The following is a 17,845-nucleotide window of genomic DNA, read 5'->3' as shown; positions in this document are numbered from 1 at the left end:
TGAATCTTCCCACTGAGTCGATGGCGTGCAGTCTGCCGGCTGTACCGTCACTTCCCCCAGCCGTACCCCCAGCTCCCCGGTGGTGCTGAGATTTCTGTTTGTTTAAAGAGGGTCTTGCATCTTATTGGATCACAGTGATGCTGACTTGTACAGTGGGGACAGAGAGGGGGCTTGCCTGTTTGTGCCACTGAGGGTGTGTGAGAGAGGGAGAAGGATGGGGGGGAGGGTGAGTTCATGGATGCCTTTGGGAGCACCAGCCTCCTGGTCTTAGGCAGAAAAAGCCACTCCCAAGCGTAAATTTTGATCCCTTTACCTCCTGGTCCTTCTCCATGAAAGAGCCGTGTAGGAAGAGCTCTTAGCATTTAGTGGCAGGGGTAGTTGAGAAAACAGTAGGTTTTTTTTTTTTTTTTGGTCTCTGTGGTTGTGAGAATTTTTCTCCAACTGAGGGGAACCATCCACCCCCTGTCCCTTTGCATCTGAATATCTCTCATCCCCAGTTTTTGGTGGGCAAAATGAGCTTCCTCCTGGGGGTCTGATTTCGCCCAGTGTGAGGTCACAGGCCAAGCTGAGGGTTACTCTCTGGCATCTCTTTCTGGAAGTGTGCCCGCCCCAACTCATACATCTCCAGCTTTCTAAACCGCAGCCGGAATCTGAAATGTAGTCCCCCTGCCTTTGACATAAGAGTTGTTTGGTATGAGAACTCTGGAGCTGTCACTACTTTTATTCGTGTTTAGCATTTTTTTTAAATCTTTTCAAAACCCATCCGTCTTGAGATCAGCCTGGCTGTCTTATCTGACTCTTATCAGCCAACCTCGCAAATTAGGAAGCAAGTCCCAGCCCTGGACAGGGTTGCCCTTTGGAGTGCCCTTGTTTTAGCAAATGTTGTACAAGACTCAGCAAAAATAGCTAAGTTCGCTGTCATATGCATTGAAACACAGATGCAGCTTTTAGCGTAGTTGGGCCCAAACAAGTGTGGGAAAGGTCATGACTGAGGCAGCACGCTGCTCCGGAAAAGCGCAGGGAAGTAAGGAGAAGGCTGAGGTTGGGTCCCAGCTGTGCGACTGGCCCTCTGGGTGACCTTGGCGATTCATTTCCATGGGCGTAGGTCTCTGGAAAATGGAAGGGTTGCTCAGATGAACTTTGGACGTTTTTGAGCCGTGACTCTTTGAGTTCTATGAATCTAAGTCCAAAGTGCTTGGTCGCTACACTGAGCCCCTCTCACCAACTCAGGGTACCTTTTTGGAGGAAATGTCATCAGATGGGGTTAACGGAGGGTATCTCTTCCCTGGCGCGTTTCTTCCTCAGGTTCTTGAGGGGCTGGTGGTGGTGAAACCCACCCATCCTGAGCCCAGAAGCACACGGGCAGTCCTCAGGGGCTGAGTGTGGCACCAGGAGCCCACTGATAAATAGTCCTGCCTCAGACCATGGCATTGACCCTTTTCTTGGAAATACCACATTCCCTCTTTGGGGAACCTCCGGGGATGGAAAGAAAGCTCTTTATTTTACCTCCCAACAAAGTGAGGCCAGGCTGTTAAGAGTAAAAACAAAACCTATAAGACAGAGATACCATCTGTACTTAAATATCCAGTTTGGTCCTGGGGGTGGCGGGGTGGCGGCTAGATTTACATTTTGTCTTTATTTTGTTCAAAATTCCAGGAGGCAAAAATGGGTTTCTGGCCCTTTATCTGCCTTTCCCCACCCAGCCTCCACCCCCTGGGAGGCCTCCTGTGCCCCATGGCTTTCCTCCCATTGTCTGCTGGGCTGGGATCAGCCTTGTCACTGTTCTGGGCTGTGTGTTTCTGCCCTGCGTCACAGGAGGTCTGTGGTCTTGGAAGGTATCCAAGGGGCAGGGAGTCCAGCTTTGATAAACATTTGGTTAGAGTAGCTTCCACAGCTGTGAAATGGGAATAAAAATAACCTGTGAGGATCCAGTGGGATGCACTAAAATACTGAGCAAATTCTACAGTTAAAGCATTCCTCCGAGAAAGCTGATTGCATCCCTGTCGGTGGACGCACGATTAGGTGGGTGGGCTTTCCCCCACGACTTGCCTTAAAGGTCCTTTCCCTCCATCAGTGTTACTGTTTTTCTTTTGGGCCTCTTACACCCTCACTGTTCAGAGAACCGCCCACAGGCCTGTCAACTGGGCAGCACCGGCAACACCTGGGAGCCTGTAGCGCTGCAGACTTGCCCCACAGCAGCTGATGCAGAATCTGCTTTTAACAAGATTCCCAGGTGATTTCATGCGCTTTCAAGTTTGAGAAGCACTGGCTCAGACACCTCCGTCCCGCCCTGCCCCACCCTGAGACTCTCGCACCTTCTTCTGTCTCTTTTGTGGTTTTGCTGTCTTCACCCTCTTGCCCTCCTTAAAGCTGCCGACTTTAAAGGGCTCTGCCAGCTCCGGCTCCGTGGCTCCCACCCCCTCGGGCGCGCAGTTCGCAGCAGGTAGCCCTGGGCACTGGCGGTGTCTGGGAGGTGGGTCTGGGGACCGTGGAAGCCGCCTTGGCTGGCAGCTGGCTCCCTGAAGCCTGCTGGCGAGGTCAACTTCGGGGCACTGAGCCGAGGAGGTAATTGGAGCCCTCTTTTGTGAAAGGGGGCGCAGAGCCTCCCTCAGCCATCTGGTGCCACTTGCCCCGCCCCATCCGTCCAGCTGGGCGACAGGAGATCAAAATCAGGTTGTAAATGTTGTTTGCTTTTTGTAGAAACACAAAGCATTCTATATATAAAGATGTTTTGGTAGATGTTGAAGTTCAAATAAATAGGCCAGAAAAGGGATTGTAAATTTATTTCTTTTAGCGGAAAAATGTTTGAGATGACTCTCCGGATTTCGCTAGGATTGCCTGCCCTCCCCCTGCATTCTGGTTGAGGTGGGTGGAGGGCTTGTGGGTGTGAGCTTGGGCCCCCAGGCCTGGGGATGCCCCTGGCTTTCCGGGACTGTTTCAGGGACTAAGCTGCTAATCTTCTATCTCTTTGCGGATCCTTCTCAGCTTTTTTCAGTAGAGTTCCACCATTGATTTGCATTAAAAAAAAATCTGCTTCTCCCTCCGCCACCGCTCTTATTCCTCTTCTCTTTTACATTTTCAACGCACTTTGTTATATTTATTTATTTTTCTCCAGCGGGCTTCACCTTTTGCTTTGTCCCTCTGTGAGCCTGACCCCAGGCTGTTTGCCTTGCTCGGAGGCCAGGAGCCAGGCTCTGCCCTGGCCTGGTGAGCGCCCCTGTCTGCCCAGGGCAGGATTAGGGAGTGCTCCCAATGCTGACCTCGGAGTGAAGTGGGTTGGTTGGTTGTCTTTTTTTTTTTTTTTTTTAATTATTTATTTATTTATTTTATTTATGGCTGGGTTGGGTCTTCGTTTCTGTGCAAGGGCTTTCTCTAGTTGTGGCAAGTGGGGACCACTCTTCATCGCGGTGCGCGGGCCTCTCATTATCGCGGCCTCTCTTGTTGCGGAGCACAGGCTCCAGACGCGCAGGCTCAGTAGTTGTGGCTCACGGGCCTAGTTGCTCCGTGGCATGTGGGATCTTCCCAGACCAGGGCTCAAACCTGTGTCCCCTGCATTGGCAGGCAGATTCTCAACCACTGCGCCACCAGGGAAGCCCTGGTTGGTTGTCTTAAAACACAGTATATTGTAGTGAACTGTGCGACTTTGGATACAAAGATTTTGAATATCTTAGAGCCACAGTATTTTATGCCTTTCAGGCATGGAGAAATGGAGGAAAAGGAGTAAATGTGTGTAATTCTAAGTTCTCCTATATAGTTTCTTTGTGTTGGGGCAGAGGAGGGTGGGGGTAGGGCAACCCCTGCAAAAAGAACATTTCCCACCTACATTAGACGGGCAGGTCACATTCTCGCACCGGAGCAGCTCCCCTAAGAGCTGCCCAGGACTCAGCTATTGGAGCAGAATTTCTCTCCGAGAGCAGGCCCACTTGTCACTCAGTATGTCTGCGGCTGTTAGGAGTGGCCCCTACCACAACTGTGTCAGCCCTGCCAGGGCAGCCACACTGGTGGGGTCTTGGTGACATCCTCAGGGCCCGGCTCAGAGCTGGGGCCACACTGGGGCTCTGTTGAGACTGTTGGCTGCCACCATGCTGGGTTGTAGCGGTTAAACCCACTGCTGTGGGGAACATTTCCTGACCAGCTTCCCGCCTCCTCCTTCCTTCCTTCCTTCCTGGGCCCTATCCTGCCCTCCTGCTCCTGCCTGACTGCACTTAGCAGAGGGAAGCGTGTCCTGAGCCCCCTGCATCAGGCACGGGTCTCACTCGAGTTCTTGGTGTCCACAGCCCCATTCTAGGTGCCTGGCACGCAGCAGGTGCCGGGACATGTAGAAACAGGTCCTGAGATGTTCATCTCCCACAACAAAAGCCTTTCCCCCAGGGGCTCACAGAGTGAGTTAGGGCACTGGTGGATTGCTGTGCACTTGGCTTCAGTCGCCAACTGGCCTTGCCTTAGGCTCTTCGTGGGGAACCTCAGGGTGGACAGAGGGTCCAGGCCTCTGGGTCCTGAGGTCTGGAGGTCACAGCACGTAGGCCTCATGGGTTCTTGTCCATGCTGGGGATGTCGCTGTAAACTGGGCCCAGATTACCGCGTCTCGTGTGCACCTGGCTTCTGGGGGTAGACATTTTGTGTGCACTTAGGTTTTCAGAAACAGGCCTGCTGTGATTATCTGGGCACAAGGTGCCGTGCACCATGACGGCAGGGCTCCCCATCCTCACGTGAGAAGGCGGCTTCCCCTGCAGCAGCAGAGGGAAGGCAGCTGGGAGGCCAGGACGGTGCCAGGCCTCCTTCCCCACAGCCTTTTGAGAGGTTAGGGGGCAGCAGCTGTGGGTGACCTGGCCCTGCCTCATCTGGGTGGGCAGGCGCCACCCTGGTGCTGCCTGAGCAGTTGAGTAAGCTGCCTGATGAATCATCTTCAAGATCTGTGTTTGGGCCCCAGGCTTGTTTGTTGCCCAAATGCTTTTTTGTTTGTTTGTTTAGAGGAAAATGGCCACAAATTCTACATTTTACTGGAGGTGAGTTATTTTGTAGATTCTGCCTTCATTTGTTTTGTTTGTTTTTTGATCTTTTGTCAAGATAAGACTTGGGTTATGCATTTTGTGGTGTGTCCTCATTGTATCCCCTCAGGAGGGATGGATGTTGGCTTGAGGGCCTCATTACTAGTGATGACAGTGGTGGTCACTTGGTTAAGGCGGTATCTGCTGGGTTTCTCCACTGCTGAGCTATTATTATGTTCTTTGTAATTAGTAAGTGTCCTATGGGGAGATACTTTGAGACTATGTAAACATGCTGCTTTCTCATCAAACTTTGATCAACTGATTTTAGAACCTGTTTACCGTCTGAATGTTTTTGTGCCATCCCCTGCCCCAGTTCACATATTGAAATTCTAGTGCCTGGTTTGATGATGTTAGGAGGTGGGGCCTTTGGGAGGTGCTTAGGTCATGAGGCTGGAGCCCTCAAGAATAGGATTAGTGCCCTTACAAGAGACCCCACAGGGCTCCCTTGCTGCTCCATCTTGTGAGGACACGGTGAAAAGGTGCCACCTTTGAACCAGGATGAGGCCCTTGCCTGACCATGCTGGCGCCTTAATCTTGGGCGTCCCAGCCTCCAGAACTGTCAGGAATAAACTTCTGTTCTTTAGAAGCTGCCTGGTCTGTGGTATTTTGTCCAGTCTGGTGTTTTGTTACAACAGCCTGAACAGACTGAAAACCCATTATCAGTTATTTCTGTTGTGGTTGCTGAGTGACAATGATTTAATTACATTAATTTTACATTTATCCTTCTGCTGTAAAGAACTTTCCCTTCTCCTCCACTTGTTTATTTATCCATTTATATATATTAGAATGGACTCATGGATTCTTACTTTATTCAATGAATTAAAATGCATTAGTATTATTGTTTATTTTGATGCTCACATTGTTCCAGATTGGGCCAGTGGGGGTCCCTTCAAACTGACGGCTGTGAAGGACAGCTCTTAAAAATGTGAATTTCCAGGTCTGTCACAGTCCTATTAAACTAGTCTCCGTGTGCAATTTGGAAAAAGCTCCTTGAGTGATTCTCCTGTTCTGTGGAATTTGGGATCAGCTGGACCAGGCCGGTCATTTTCAAGTGTGTAGCTCATGGAGCCTCCCCTTTCCACCAGCCACTTGAAGGGACCTGCTATGCCCACCTCCATGCTGGGTTTCTGGGTCAGAGTCTCTTTGTACAAAAGCTCTTGTAGCTTGAAAAGTAATAAAAATAGTAAGTTTGAAAATTGCTGGATTAGGTGACCTCCATTCCAGGCCCAACATTTCTCCCGCTGAGCCCTCACCTCCCCACTTCCCTCCTCTGACCCACATCCCTCCCTCCCTCAGCTTCTTCCCTGGTGACAGCACTGAGGTAGACAGATGTCTCCTCCCCAGATTAGTGAGGGGCCCCTTGATGCTCCTCAAACTCATCAGGTTTGGGGTTGTGGGTTTTTGGTGGTGGAAGCTCATAATGCTGTGTTTGCTAAGAACAGAGTTTCATACAGGAAGCCAATTCATACAGCACTTAGAATCCTAGGCCCGTTGGAGAGCCTGGTGGGGCTCAGAGCTGGTGGCCTAGGCTTTCCTGGACCTCCACCTGGAGGCCATCCCAGGTCCAGCAGTCTAGGGCCTGAGGGTCTCTGAACTCTGGGAACCTCCCTTCTCCCACACCTGTGTGGCAGGGCCTGTGCTTGTGACCCTGTGATAAGGGACGGTGGCCACCCTAACGCCTGCCTGGCTTTGTAGTGTCTTCCCGTAGTGAAGAGTCAAACTTCCAGACCCCTGTAAGTGGCTGCTGCCACCATGTCCAACTTTGTACTGTTTCTGGCAGACTCTGAGTATGGGGAGTTGGGTCCTAAGGGGTATGGGTTAGAGGAAGACTTAGACACTTCTGACTCTGAGGGTGAGTCAGAGCTTAGTGGGGAGCCCATGAAGCTGAGCCCCTCCTTCCCCTCTCAGGGTGGCGGTGCCCCAGGGCTGAGGCATGACGTCCTTCCTGTGTGTGATTCCCATGGGCAGTGAGGCAGCCTACTCTGGCCTGCCTTTGTGACCATCTCTCCTACTGGAACCCATTTCCCTTGAAAGTCACCTGTCTCCTCCTAGACTTCTCCCCTTGGGCCTCCCTGTTCCTACGGCCAGTGAATGCTCCCCAGTACCCAGTGGGCTCTGAGGACCTGGACAGTCCAGAGCCTAAGGTGTGCTGTTTGGAGGTGCAGCAGGGTTCCCAGCTCCATTGGGAATATGGCTGCCCTTCCCTGGGATGGGCCTGTGGGCAGGTACAAGTACCGAGAGCCTCGAAGGCCAGGTGGAAAGGTTGAATCTTGGTGAATGGCTGAGTCTGGAGAATGAGGCAGGGAGGAGCCAGCAGGATAACTTGGGTTCTAGCTCGGGATATGGGTGGATGGTGTTGTCCAGGTCAGCATAGTTCAACCGGGTTCTTTGCTTAGGGGTCTTACATGGCCCAAATCAAGGGGTAGGCAGGCTGCATTCAGAAGAGGTTCTGGGGCAGAATCTAGTTCCTTGCTGTTTGTTGTAGAACTGAGGTCCTGTTTCCTTGCTGTCAACCAGGGCTACCCTTAATTCCTGGAGCCTCTCTCTGGTCCTTGCATGAGGCTCCTCTGTCTCAGATCCAGCAACAATGCATTGCATCCTTCTCATGCTTGGAATCTCTCTGACTACTTCTGCCCTCAGCTGGGAGAAAGCTCTGCTTTTAAGGGCTCATGTAATTACACTGGACCCACTCAGTTTCCCTATTTTAAGTAAATTGATCATTCATCTTGATTACATCTGCAAAATCTCATTTGTCCTTTCTTTTATATGGTTATAAATTATACTTCCTGTTTTTTGACTTTGCTCAGTAAAAAGATGGCAATTAAAAAATTTTTGAAGTCATCCTAGAGATCTGTGTAAAAATGGTGGATTGAGTGGACACACCTAATTTTATTTTATCCTAAAACCCCACAAAAGTTAAGATAAAGGGAATTTTTAAAAAGCAATCAATCTGCGAGGACAGGGAGAATGGGAAAGGAAACAACAGCAAGAAAAAATTTGCAAACCAGTAATTAGATGGGTGAGGGGCTCAGTTTGAAATGTAGGAGTTGGTGTCACCATATTATTATTTTGGGGGGGTTTGCAGGGGAGGAGCATCAGAGGTGGCTAAATATAAGAACTGTTTGAAAGCAGTTGATGTGGTTAGAGCCCTTTCCTTTCTCAGTGGTTCTTGGTGACTGCTTCTTCCCTTTAGCTGGACATTGGAGATTCCTTGTGCTGAAGGAAAAACCAAGGGCCTGGGAGACTCCAGGTGTTCTTGGAGGTTCATATGAAGACTATCTCCATTCCCCAGCCTTTTATCCCACTTGGTTTCTAGAACACTGACAGCCAGCCCCTTACCTTTCAGGCAGGAGATTAAAAGACACCTCACTGGGGAACCTGACTGGCCTAAGAGGAAAGAACTAAAGATGCTGACGACATCTTTAGCAGATGGCCCAGCCAGATCGCCCTGCACAGAAACTCACCTGCCCAAGAACTCAGTGCTACTATTCAGTTCTTAGGCATTTATTCTTAGTCATGAGGATTACCAAGGATTGCTAATATCTGAAGAAAGTACCTAACATGAAAGGAAGCAAAACAAGTAGGGGGGAAAAGGCAACTTGAAATAAATATTCTATTTAGAGAGAATATTTTGAAAAAAATTAGACATTTTCTCAGAGATAAGAGAAATATTATATCTATGAAATATGAATAGGATACTATACAAAAGGAACATTTAGAAAACAAAAAAGTATTAAAAGTTTAAAAGAGTAAGAACAGAGCAAAAATATCAGAATTAATAGAATAATTAGAATTATTATAAAGTTGAAAGAGTCTTCCAGAAAATAGACAAGAAAGATGAAGAGATGCATAATAGAGCAAAAGAGGTAAGAAATTTAAGGAATCAGCGTGGGTTCCCATATCCATTAATATAGGAGCTGCAGAAAGAGAAAACAGAGAAAAATGCAAGTGGGAAAATCATCCAGAAAAAAATTTCCTAGAAAGATATAGGTTTCCATATTGTATGGACTCATCAAATGTTGAGCCAAGTGGATGAAGATAGACCAGTACCCTGAAATGTCAGTGTGCTGGGGAGAAAGGGATGATCCTACAAGTTTACAGAAAGAAAGGAACAGGTTAAATACAAAGATCAGGAATCTGAGTGGTTTCAGCCTTCTCAATACCCTGGAATATAGGTAGGGCGACCCCTTCATTGTTCTCAGTGGAATTAACTCCCAACCTAGAATTCTCTATACACAGCCAAACTTTTATTCAGAAATGAAGGTAAAATAAAGATGTTTTCAGACATACAGGGTCTGAAAAACTTTCCTTTTGCCCTGAAGATTTCCTCCACCAAGGTGAACAAAGACTGGCTCTCTTGTAGGCTGTATCCCAAATGAGGCAAAAGGGAGTTCTGGGACCCAGTCCAGATTAAAGCGGCTCAGAGGATTCCAGGAGAGGTTTCTTCTGGAAGAAGAACTAGAAATAGGACATCTGATGTGAGTGAGCTTATTGAGAGGAGATTTGGACAACTGGCATTGAATTTGGGGTTGAATATTAATAAATTTGTAGAAAATTAAACAAACAGAAAAATAAGAATTATTAACTCCAGAGAACAAAACGTTGTCTAGGAAAAGTAATCATGGTTTACATGGCTCACTCTGATGGCTCTCGTGGTCCTAATAATGTAAACACTGAAAATTACTCTAGCCATCACTATAGTTTAGCTATAATTGGAGTGCAGGTATGGGAAAGGAGTTGGGGGGGGCGGTTTGGGGCACAGGTGGTTTGTAGAGGAGGGAAGAGAGTTATGCCCTTGTCTTCCAGGGTGGGAAGTGGATAGGTAACACCTAAATAACACTGAAAAGCCAGGGAATAGTAAGACAAACATATCATATACAGAAATTTCTAAGAGATATTTGGAAAGTTAACATCAAGACCAGCTAGAAGTTGAGGGAGTCCCTGGAAAGGGCAAGGCCTGGCCTTGGGACCTGGGATCTGCTGTTTTTCTCAACATAGCTTTTACAGTCGCTGATTCGTAGATTATGTGCAGGGACAATTTTGAAAAAAATTAAAGCAACAGCAAATCTAGAACACATGGCCTGTGATAAGGGGAAGTCCTGTTTCACAAAACTCAGGGGTGCATGTAAGTATGTGTGCCCTGGATTGATTGTTAAATGTGCTTCTTACTGTGGGCCATCGTAAAAAATTTGAAAGCCATTGTCAGTGGCTTCTCATTGCCAGTTCCCTTTGCGCACTTCTGAATTGTCCAAGTATTTTACAGTTGAGCATGTGCTACTTTTTAAACTAAATAAAGCGGTGGGAGGGAGAGGGAAGAGGAAGGAATCTTACAAGTTAATATTATCCCAAAGTAGATGAGCCCTGTTTACTTTGACTACAGAGGTCATCACACTTGGGGGGCCAGCATCCTCCACCAGCAGTGGCCTCCATTTATTTTTTTTTAATTTTATTTATTTTATTTTTTATAAATTTATTTATTTATTTATTTTTGGCTCCATTGGGTCTTCATTGCTGTGTGCGGGCTTTCTCTAGTTGCGGCGAGCGGGGGCTACTCTTTGTTGCGGTGCATGGGCTTCTCATTGCGGTGGCTTCTCTTGTTGCGGAGCACGGGCTCTAGGCACGTGGGCTTCAGTAGTTGTGGCACGCAGGCTCAGTAGTTGTGGTGCACGGGTTTAGTTGCTCCATGGCATGTGGGATCTTCCCTGACCAGGGCTCGAACCCGTGTCCCCTGCATTGGCAGGCGGATTCTTAACCACTGCGCCACCAGGGAAGACCCTCAGTTTATATTTTTAATACAAAGGTGGTAATGGTAAGTGCGATGATGAAAACCTTTTTAGAAAATCACTTGTATGTCTACCAACCCATGAAACCATTTTCACGCTTTTAGTTTCCATTTTGACCTTTGACCACATGCTTACAAATTGTTTCATAATTGCAAACCAGGATGTTTAGATTTCATACTTAACTCATATTGTTTTTCTTCTTTTGGTTTCTTTCCTTGAGGCAAATTCTGAGTCATGAGTTTACTGGATTAAGGGTCTGGCTTTTTTTTTTTTGAATTTGAATGTCTGTAACTGTATTGCTTACCAAAGGGTTAGTAACAGTTTACTCCCATGCCAGCATGGTATGAATGCACCAGGCTCATTGTGGTTTGCCAGCAATAGTGGTGGTGATTTTGTTAAATTAAAGTGTAAAACACTATCTGCGGGTTGTCTTTAAGTTTCATTTCCAGTGACTATGAATATTTTTCCATTTATGAATTGTATTGTCCTTCCATTTCAGTATAATGCCCGTATCCTTTGTCTATTTGTCTAAAACTAGGATCTTTTGTTAAGTATGAACTTTTATATGTTGCAGATAGTATTTACCCTTTGTCATAATAGCTGCAGCTGCAGGTAGCTTATCATTTGTGTGTCCTTTTTCATTTTAATGTTCCTTTTAATTGTATGGGAATTTAAAAACTTACCTGTTTTATACTGATATTTTTGTACTTTGGATTGTTTTTTCCTGTTGGCTCAAAAGTGAAGGAGATTGGCGTGTGTGTGTGTGTGTGTGTGTGTGTACATGTAGCCTTTAATATTTAGATTGGTTTTAGCCTATTATTCAGTTCCTCTCTGATTGCAAACGAGCTATCTCAACACTTAAATAATTCTGACTTTCCCCCTTGTTTTAAGAAGTTGATGTTTTGACAAACACATGCCTCCTATTTGCCACATAAATGCTTTATTCTTTTTTGATAACTTTTGGAGTTGAGACAGTTTGAGGACTTGGAATTAAATTTTTCTGATAATTGTTTTCTATGCAAAAAACACAAAATAGCTTTTGGAGATTCTTCTCAATTGTGGTGGTAATTAGTGTTTGTGAAAAGTTTATTCATCTTCTGTTAGAAGGCAAAGTTCTTAGTCTGTGTATGTATTTTAGGGTAAATGGTCTTGGTGTTAATTGGTTAGCTGGTAGAGCGCTGAGTTCTGCCTTCCTCTGACGTGACTAGGGTTACCACAGAAGGTGAGAAGTCAGGGACCACAGTCACTCTGGAGTCACTTTGGCTAACTTTTGGGTCAGATCTGGTTCTGGTTGCAGCGCCGCTGTCCTCATCGCCTTCTGTTCTTTGGTCCTTGGTAAATTTTGGGTAACACCTCAGGCTGGTGGCTGGGGAGCACTCAACAGTCTTTCCTCCTTCACTGAGGTTCTGAAGCTGCCAAGCCAGACCTCAGATGCTCATTGGCTTCATTCCCCTCCAAACCCAAGGCCCTGCGTTGGAGGATGTGGCTTAGGCTAGGGTCCAAACAGGTCTAACTGTTACCTCCTTCCATTTAAATTCTGGGGCTTGCCTATGTGGAGACCTGGATCTTCGGGCTGAAGTTCAGGACCTGCTTCTCCACCTCCTGGTCCCAGAACAGAGCGAGCAGGTCAGGAGTGAGAGGCAGGCTTTCCTCCCTGCTCCTTAGGTGAAGTGTGGGCTGGGGTCACTCTCCTCACCTCCTGGTCCATTGAGTGCCTTCTCTTCCCATGGGGAGGAGGAATAAACAAGTGGGTGAAGAAAGACTGAACTAAATGGTTTCCCGTCAACAGTTTCCTCTTCTGTGGGTTGGAATGGGGAAATAAGTGTCATTGAGACACCCTGCCCCCAAACCTCGTAAGGTTATTTTGATCCAACACAAATGGCACAGTGCTCATGCGAGTGCTCTGGGGGCGGGGGCGGTGGCAGGCGTGTAAGGGGACATATCTGAGTGTGACACATCATCTCATGGACGATTCGGGTGTTTCTTTCTGATCATTCCCTGGCACAGACCTGGCTAGTATAGTTCCGAGTGTTTAAGTTACCAGGGAGTGACGGCTTGGGGTTTACGTCATGGTTGTTGAGATTCTCCGGGTGTGGGTTCATACCCTGACATCTGTGAAAGCAGAGTTATTTCCTGGTTGTGAGTCTTTGTGGGGTGAGACCCTGGGAGCCCAGTGGAGGAGGGGGGAGCAGATGGTGAGAAAACCAGCCCCCTGCAGAGAATCCACATTCCAGAGCACAGGCTCCCTGCAGCCTGCGTGCCAAGGAGCTCCCTGTGGCCTTTCCATGTTCTCCCTGCTGCTTACCTGGCTGGAGCTGAAGGAGACCAGGGATCTCCACATGGGGAGTCCCTGTGTCACCTCAGGGTCATCGTTTTTCAGAGGCCCTGGGCAAGCGGGCAGGGATGAGGTCTGCAGTGCTGTGGAAAGCATACAGGCCAGTGCTAATTAGCTGGCTTCTTTGTGGAGCCGAGACCAAGGAGAAAGAAGGGAGCCTGGCTTTGCTTACTGCTTCAGAGCTCTGGGGAGAGTTCTTTACTATGGTTAGGTTAAATGATGTCCAAGGAGCGCCCTCTTGGATTCCTGAACATTCGGGTGCCACGCCTGAGCAGCCCTCCCCAGTCTCTGGGGCCCAGTTCCATGGAGGGCACGGCCATCCACTTTCTGGCTTCTTTAGGATGCACAGGTGGGGAGGTGCATTTGGCCTTCCAAGGAGCAGGATTGTCTTGTCCATAAAAAGAACAGGGTTTCTACCACTTAAACATTTTTCTGCCTCATAGGTCATTTCCAGCCAAGTTGGCTGTTCTCTGTCTTAAACTTACTTGAGTTTTAGATTAAAAAAATTTTTCCTGTATGGATTAATTCACACATTGGCAGCTAGGAAGACAAACCAGTGCTTTGGGGTTTTGTAATCTGCGAAACACAAGTGGGTGAATTTTGGTTACTTTTAGTTAATTGCTTACCAGGAGCCATCACTACTGCACTCCCCAGTCTCTGTGCTGCAAATACAGCTGACAAGGTCCTTCCACCTTTGCAAGATCCCCAGAGGGACTACAGCCTTCCGTGCCCAAGCTGATACCTCGTCCATTAGGCATGGCAGGAATCACCTGGGGAATCTGTCAAAACTGGAGATTCTTGGCCCCAACCCAGACCTGCTTATCAGAATCTCCAGAAATCTGTGTTTAGAGTAAGTCATTTTGATGCTGCCGGCTGATCTCCTCAACACCAGTGACATTAAGAATCGGTTGTTAAGGCCCCGTTTTAGCTGAGGATGCTGAGGCCCCGAGAGGCAGACGCTTGCCCAGGTCAGGTCATGTTGCTGAAGGAAGGAATCTCTGCCTGAGAGCTCCTTCTCCTCTCCCTGCAGCCACCCTGCGTGGCCCAGGCTGTGTTCAGGCCTCCTGTGTGTCCTTGTGTCCAGTATTGTCCCTCATTACCTGGGGTTGTGTTCGCACGCATTCTTGGAGGGGAGTTTTGTAGAATTGCTGCTCTGCTGGTGGGATGGGGAAGTGGGCGTGGGGCTGCTGGGTCACTGCCCCTCCCTGGCTGGGTTTGAGGCCAGGCAGGCTGGGCACTCCCTGCTGGGCCTTGACCACGCTCCCATCGCTCCTGGAGGGAGGGGAGCCAGCGGATGGTGGTGTCCAGGCTCTGCCTGTTGGTTCTGCTCTGTGGGAAGGATGGTGGAACAGTCAGAGCACCCGTTTCCAGAAGGATGTGGTTTTCATGTCCCTGCTTGGCAACACTTTCTCAGAACGCTACAGACCAACGGCCAGGCCACCGAGGCCACCTTACAGGAAGGGATTTTGCCATGGTTGCTCCACAGCGAGGCGCAGAAGCTGGTCTCTTGCTGGCAGTTGTGGGTGGTTTGTCTCCCCACTGTCAGAGTAGCCTTGTTGGTTTTTGCCTTAGGCCCTGGGTTACATCTTGTTCTTCTCCTCCCCCTGGGGAGTGGGGCGAATAGGGGGTGGGGGGGAGCATTCCCCGTGAGCCTTAGATCCCACCCTGGGGGTCAGCTTGAGGCAGGCACCTGCCTCCTCGCCCACCATTCAGCCACTGTTTGACAGCAGGGGATAATGGAGGAGTTAAGGGTTCACCTAGGTTGCCACTGGGGTTCAAAAAGGAACATAGTAAAGGTGGGCCAGGCCCTCGGAATTCATTCCCCTTTGAGGGCACCCTCGTTTGTGCAGGCTTTGGCGGGTGGACACAGATAAAAAAGAGTGGCCCCTCCTTCACCCTGTGCTGTTCAGTGTTCTATAATCCAAGCTTTACTGCAGCCCCAGGAGGCCAAAACAGTGGTCCTGGTAGGTGGGAGGTTAGGCAGAGGAAGGGGGAATGGGGTGAAGGCTGACTGCTGTGGGCTCACAGGATCTCTCTGCCTGGGCCAGGGTGCTCTGCCTTCCTTACCTTTTGAGGGCGAGCTTGGGGGGTTGTCTCGGAAAATGTTAGATGAACGAATATGGCTCTTCCTGACTGGTCACTGTTAGGTCACGTCCAGACCTGCCCTTTCATCTCTTCTTCCCAAACGCGGCTCACAGTGGTCAAGCCCTCATTTCTTCCTTTGGTTCCCTCGACTCCTGGTTGCTCTGCCCCAGGTAGCCGTGGGTGGAAAGAATGTGGACTGTGGGGAACCCCCAACCGCTCCGCCTTGGTTTAGATCCTGGGCCCTGTTGTTTTTGTCTTGCCGTTAGGCAAGTCACATGACCTTCCTGAACTCCTATTTTCCCCATCAGGAAGTGGGGAAATCAATACCCAATGGAGAGGTGATGAGATAATGTTTGGGAAGGTTCCCAGCAGAAGTCCTGGTATTTAGAACACACTTTTTAAAAATCACCATTCTCCATTCTTTCAAAAATTCTCCTCTTATTCTTTTGGCTGTTTATGGAAAGTTGACTTCACCTGATTTTTGTCTAACCTGTAGCTGCCATTGATAGTAATCCCACGTCTGGACCAGTAAAAGAGCACAGGGGACAATTTGGAGATTTCTGGAGCCTGAGTCTGTATCTTGCCTTTGCTCTTTCCTTGGGGGGCAGGTTTTGGGGAGATGTTTCGAAACTGAACCTACTGTCTTATCACTCCTCCTCTCTCCACAGATCCTGCTTCTCAGAAGATGCACTATTATAGATACTCCAACGCCGAGGTCAGCTGCTGGTACAAGTACCTCCTTTTCAGCTACAATATCGTCTTCTGGGTGAGTGGGTGAGAGTGGCCATGTTCCCTGGCGCAGTCCTTAATTAGTAAATCATGCTTCTTCATGTTCTTTTGATTTGCCAGACCCCCGTGAGGCTCTGGGTAAGGTGGCTGATGGTCAGGGTCCTGTCCTCATGAAACCAGTGACAAGTATTGGGTTGACCAAAAAGTTTGTTCAAAAAACTGGAAAATCAGTTCCGTTCAAAACGGAAAAACCAGAACAAACTTTTTGGCCAACCCAATAAATTATAAAGTAGACCGTCAGGTGCTGTGATGAGGAAGGCCAAGGCGATTGAAGACCAGATTAAGGGGCCCTACCCCAGCCTTGGGGGTTCAGGAAGATGGGGCTCTGACCCAGATGCGTGTCGGTTTCCCTCCACCCACACCCCAGGAATGCCCCAATGAGACATCAGCCGCCGGGTCCTTTGTGCACACTGGACTGTGGGCCAGGCCTTGTCCTGGGCTCTGGGAGGTAAGGGTGGACAAGGGGAGTGAAACCCTGTCCTTGTGGTGCTGGTGTTCAATCAGAAGGGGTATTAGCCTACTGAGCCTCAGAGCAGGGCGGGTGAAGCCGCTTGGCCGGGTGGTTGGGAAGCACATTCTGAGGAGAGGTGGCTTGTAGGCTGAGACCTGAGTACTAGTGAAGACACAGCTATGTGGGGTCTTGGGAAGAAAGCTCCAGGTAGGGAGAGCAGCATGTGCAGAGGTCCTGAGGCAGGAATGAACTTGGCATGTGCAAGACGCAAAAGGAAGGCCATGTGGCTGAAGCTGAGTGAGTACAGGGCACAGGGGACACAGGTGAGGACACGGGCATGAAGAAGCCATGTCATGCAAGACTGTATGGTTCCCAGTAAGTAGCTGGAATTCTACTTCTTTCAGTAACTCTTGGTAGGTTATAAGTTGGATGGTGTCATCTGATTTTGGAGTGATTCTACAGAGTGAAGGCATGGATGGTGGTCCCATGTTCTGAGATGGGCATTTGGGGCAGAAGGGTTTGAATGGTCTCTTAGCCAGCCACATGGAGATGTCAGTGTCCCGTACCAGTGGCCATCCTGGAGATGAAAGTCTTGGCCACCATCAGAGGAAGGGGTGACCAGATCATCGAAGGAGAGTGTATTGACTGAGGAGAGGAGGGGTCTGAATATCGAGGCGGGGATGCTAGAGGTGGGGTTGAGGAGGAAAGTCCTCTCCAAAGTTGGCTGTGAGTGAGTGGCCTGAGATAAAAGGAAGACCAGGAGATTTTGTGTCGTGGAAGCCTTGAGAGGAAGCCCTTCATGTAGAGAGGAGTAGGATGAAGACAGAAAATTGACATTGGCTTTGACAAGGTGGAGGGTATGACCTTGACCAGAACTGCTGGGGATGGAAACCCACCTGGAGTTGGTCCAGGAGCCAGTGGGCCATGAGGAAGTGGAGACCAGTGACTCATGACAGTTCTTTTAAGGAGTCTTGCCTTAAAGAGGAGCAGAGAAATTAGGTACTGGCTGGAGATGGTCAAGGGGTTAAGGGAGATATCAGAGCATGTCAGTGGCATTGGTCCAGGGGGAGGCAGACATTGATTCTGTGCAGGAGAGCACGGTGACATGACCGTGCACAGAGGGTTTTAAAACCTCATTTAATCCAAGTGTCTGCAGCTAGTGTCTGGGTGGGGCCTGATGGAGAAGGAGGCACAGGATAAGTGGTCATGATGCCACATTTGCCTCTACTGAGGATTTTGGCATTTCCTATTTGGACTGGAACTCTTGACATCGAGGCCGACTTACCAAGGTCTCTCAGCCTTTCACCCTTGTTTTTCTAGCATCACCCCCTGATGATTTATCTCAAAGTTTGGG

General features: G+C 48.7%; 1 protein-coding gene across 4 annotated transcripts in view; it reads left to right on the top strand.

Annotated features, from left to right (window-relative positions):
- The window catches only part of TSPAN14 (tetraspanin 14), a 56,178-nt gene that overhangs the window by 11,206 nt on the left and 27,127 nt on the right, over positions 1–17,845 (top strand). For all 4 annotated transcript variants that reach the window (XM_007177921.3, XM_007177920.3, XM_057531453.1 and 1 more), the window contains exon 2: positions 15,920–16,017. In XM_007177921.3, coding sequence (XP_007177983.1) covers positions 15,937–16,017 — 81 coding nt within the window. In that variant the 5' untranslated portion in view covers positions 15,920–15,936. The remainder of the gene's footprint in view (positions 1–15,919; positions 16,018–17,845) is intronic.

Source organism: Balaenoptera acutorostrata, chromosome 16 (assembly GCF_949987535.1).
Source record: "Balaenoptera acutorostrata chromosome 16, mBalAcu1.1, whole genome shotgun sequence".
NCBI classification, from domain to species: domain Eukaryota; kingdom Metazoa; phylum Chordata; class Mammalia; order Artiodactyla; family Balaenopteridae; genus Balaenoptera; species Balaenoptera acutorostrata.
The sequence above is the reverse complement of the archived record's forward strand: the minus strand, read 5'-3'. Positions and strand labels throughout refer to the sequence as shown.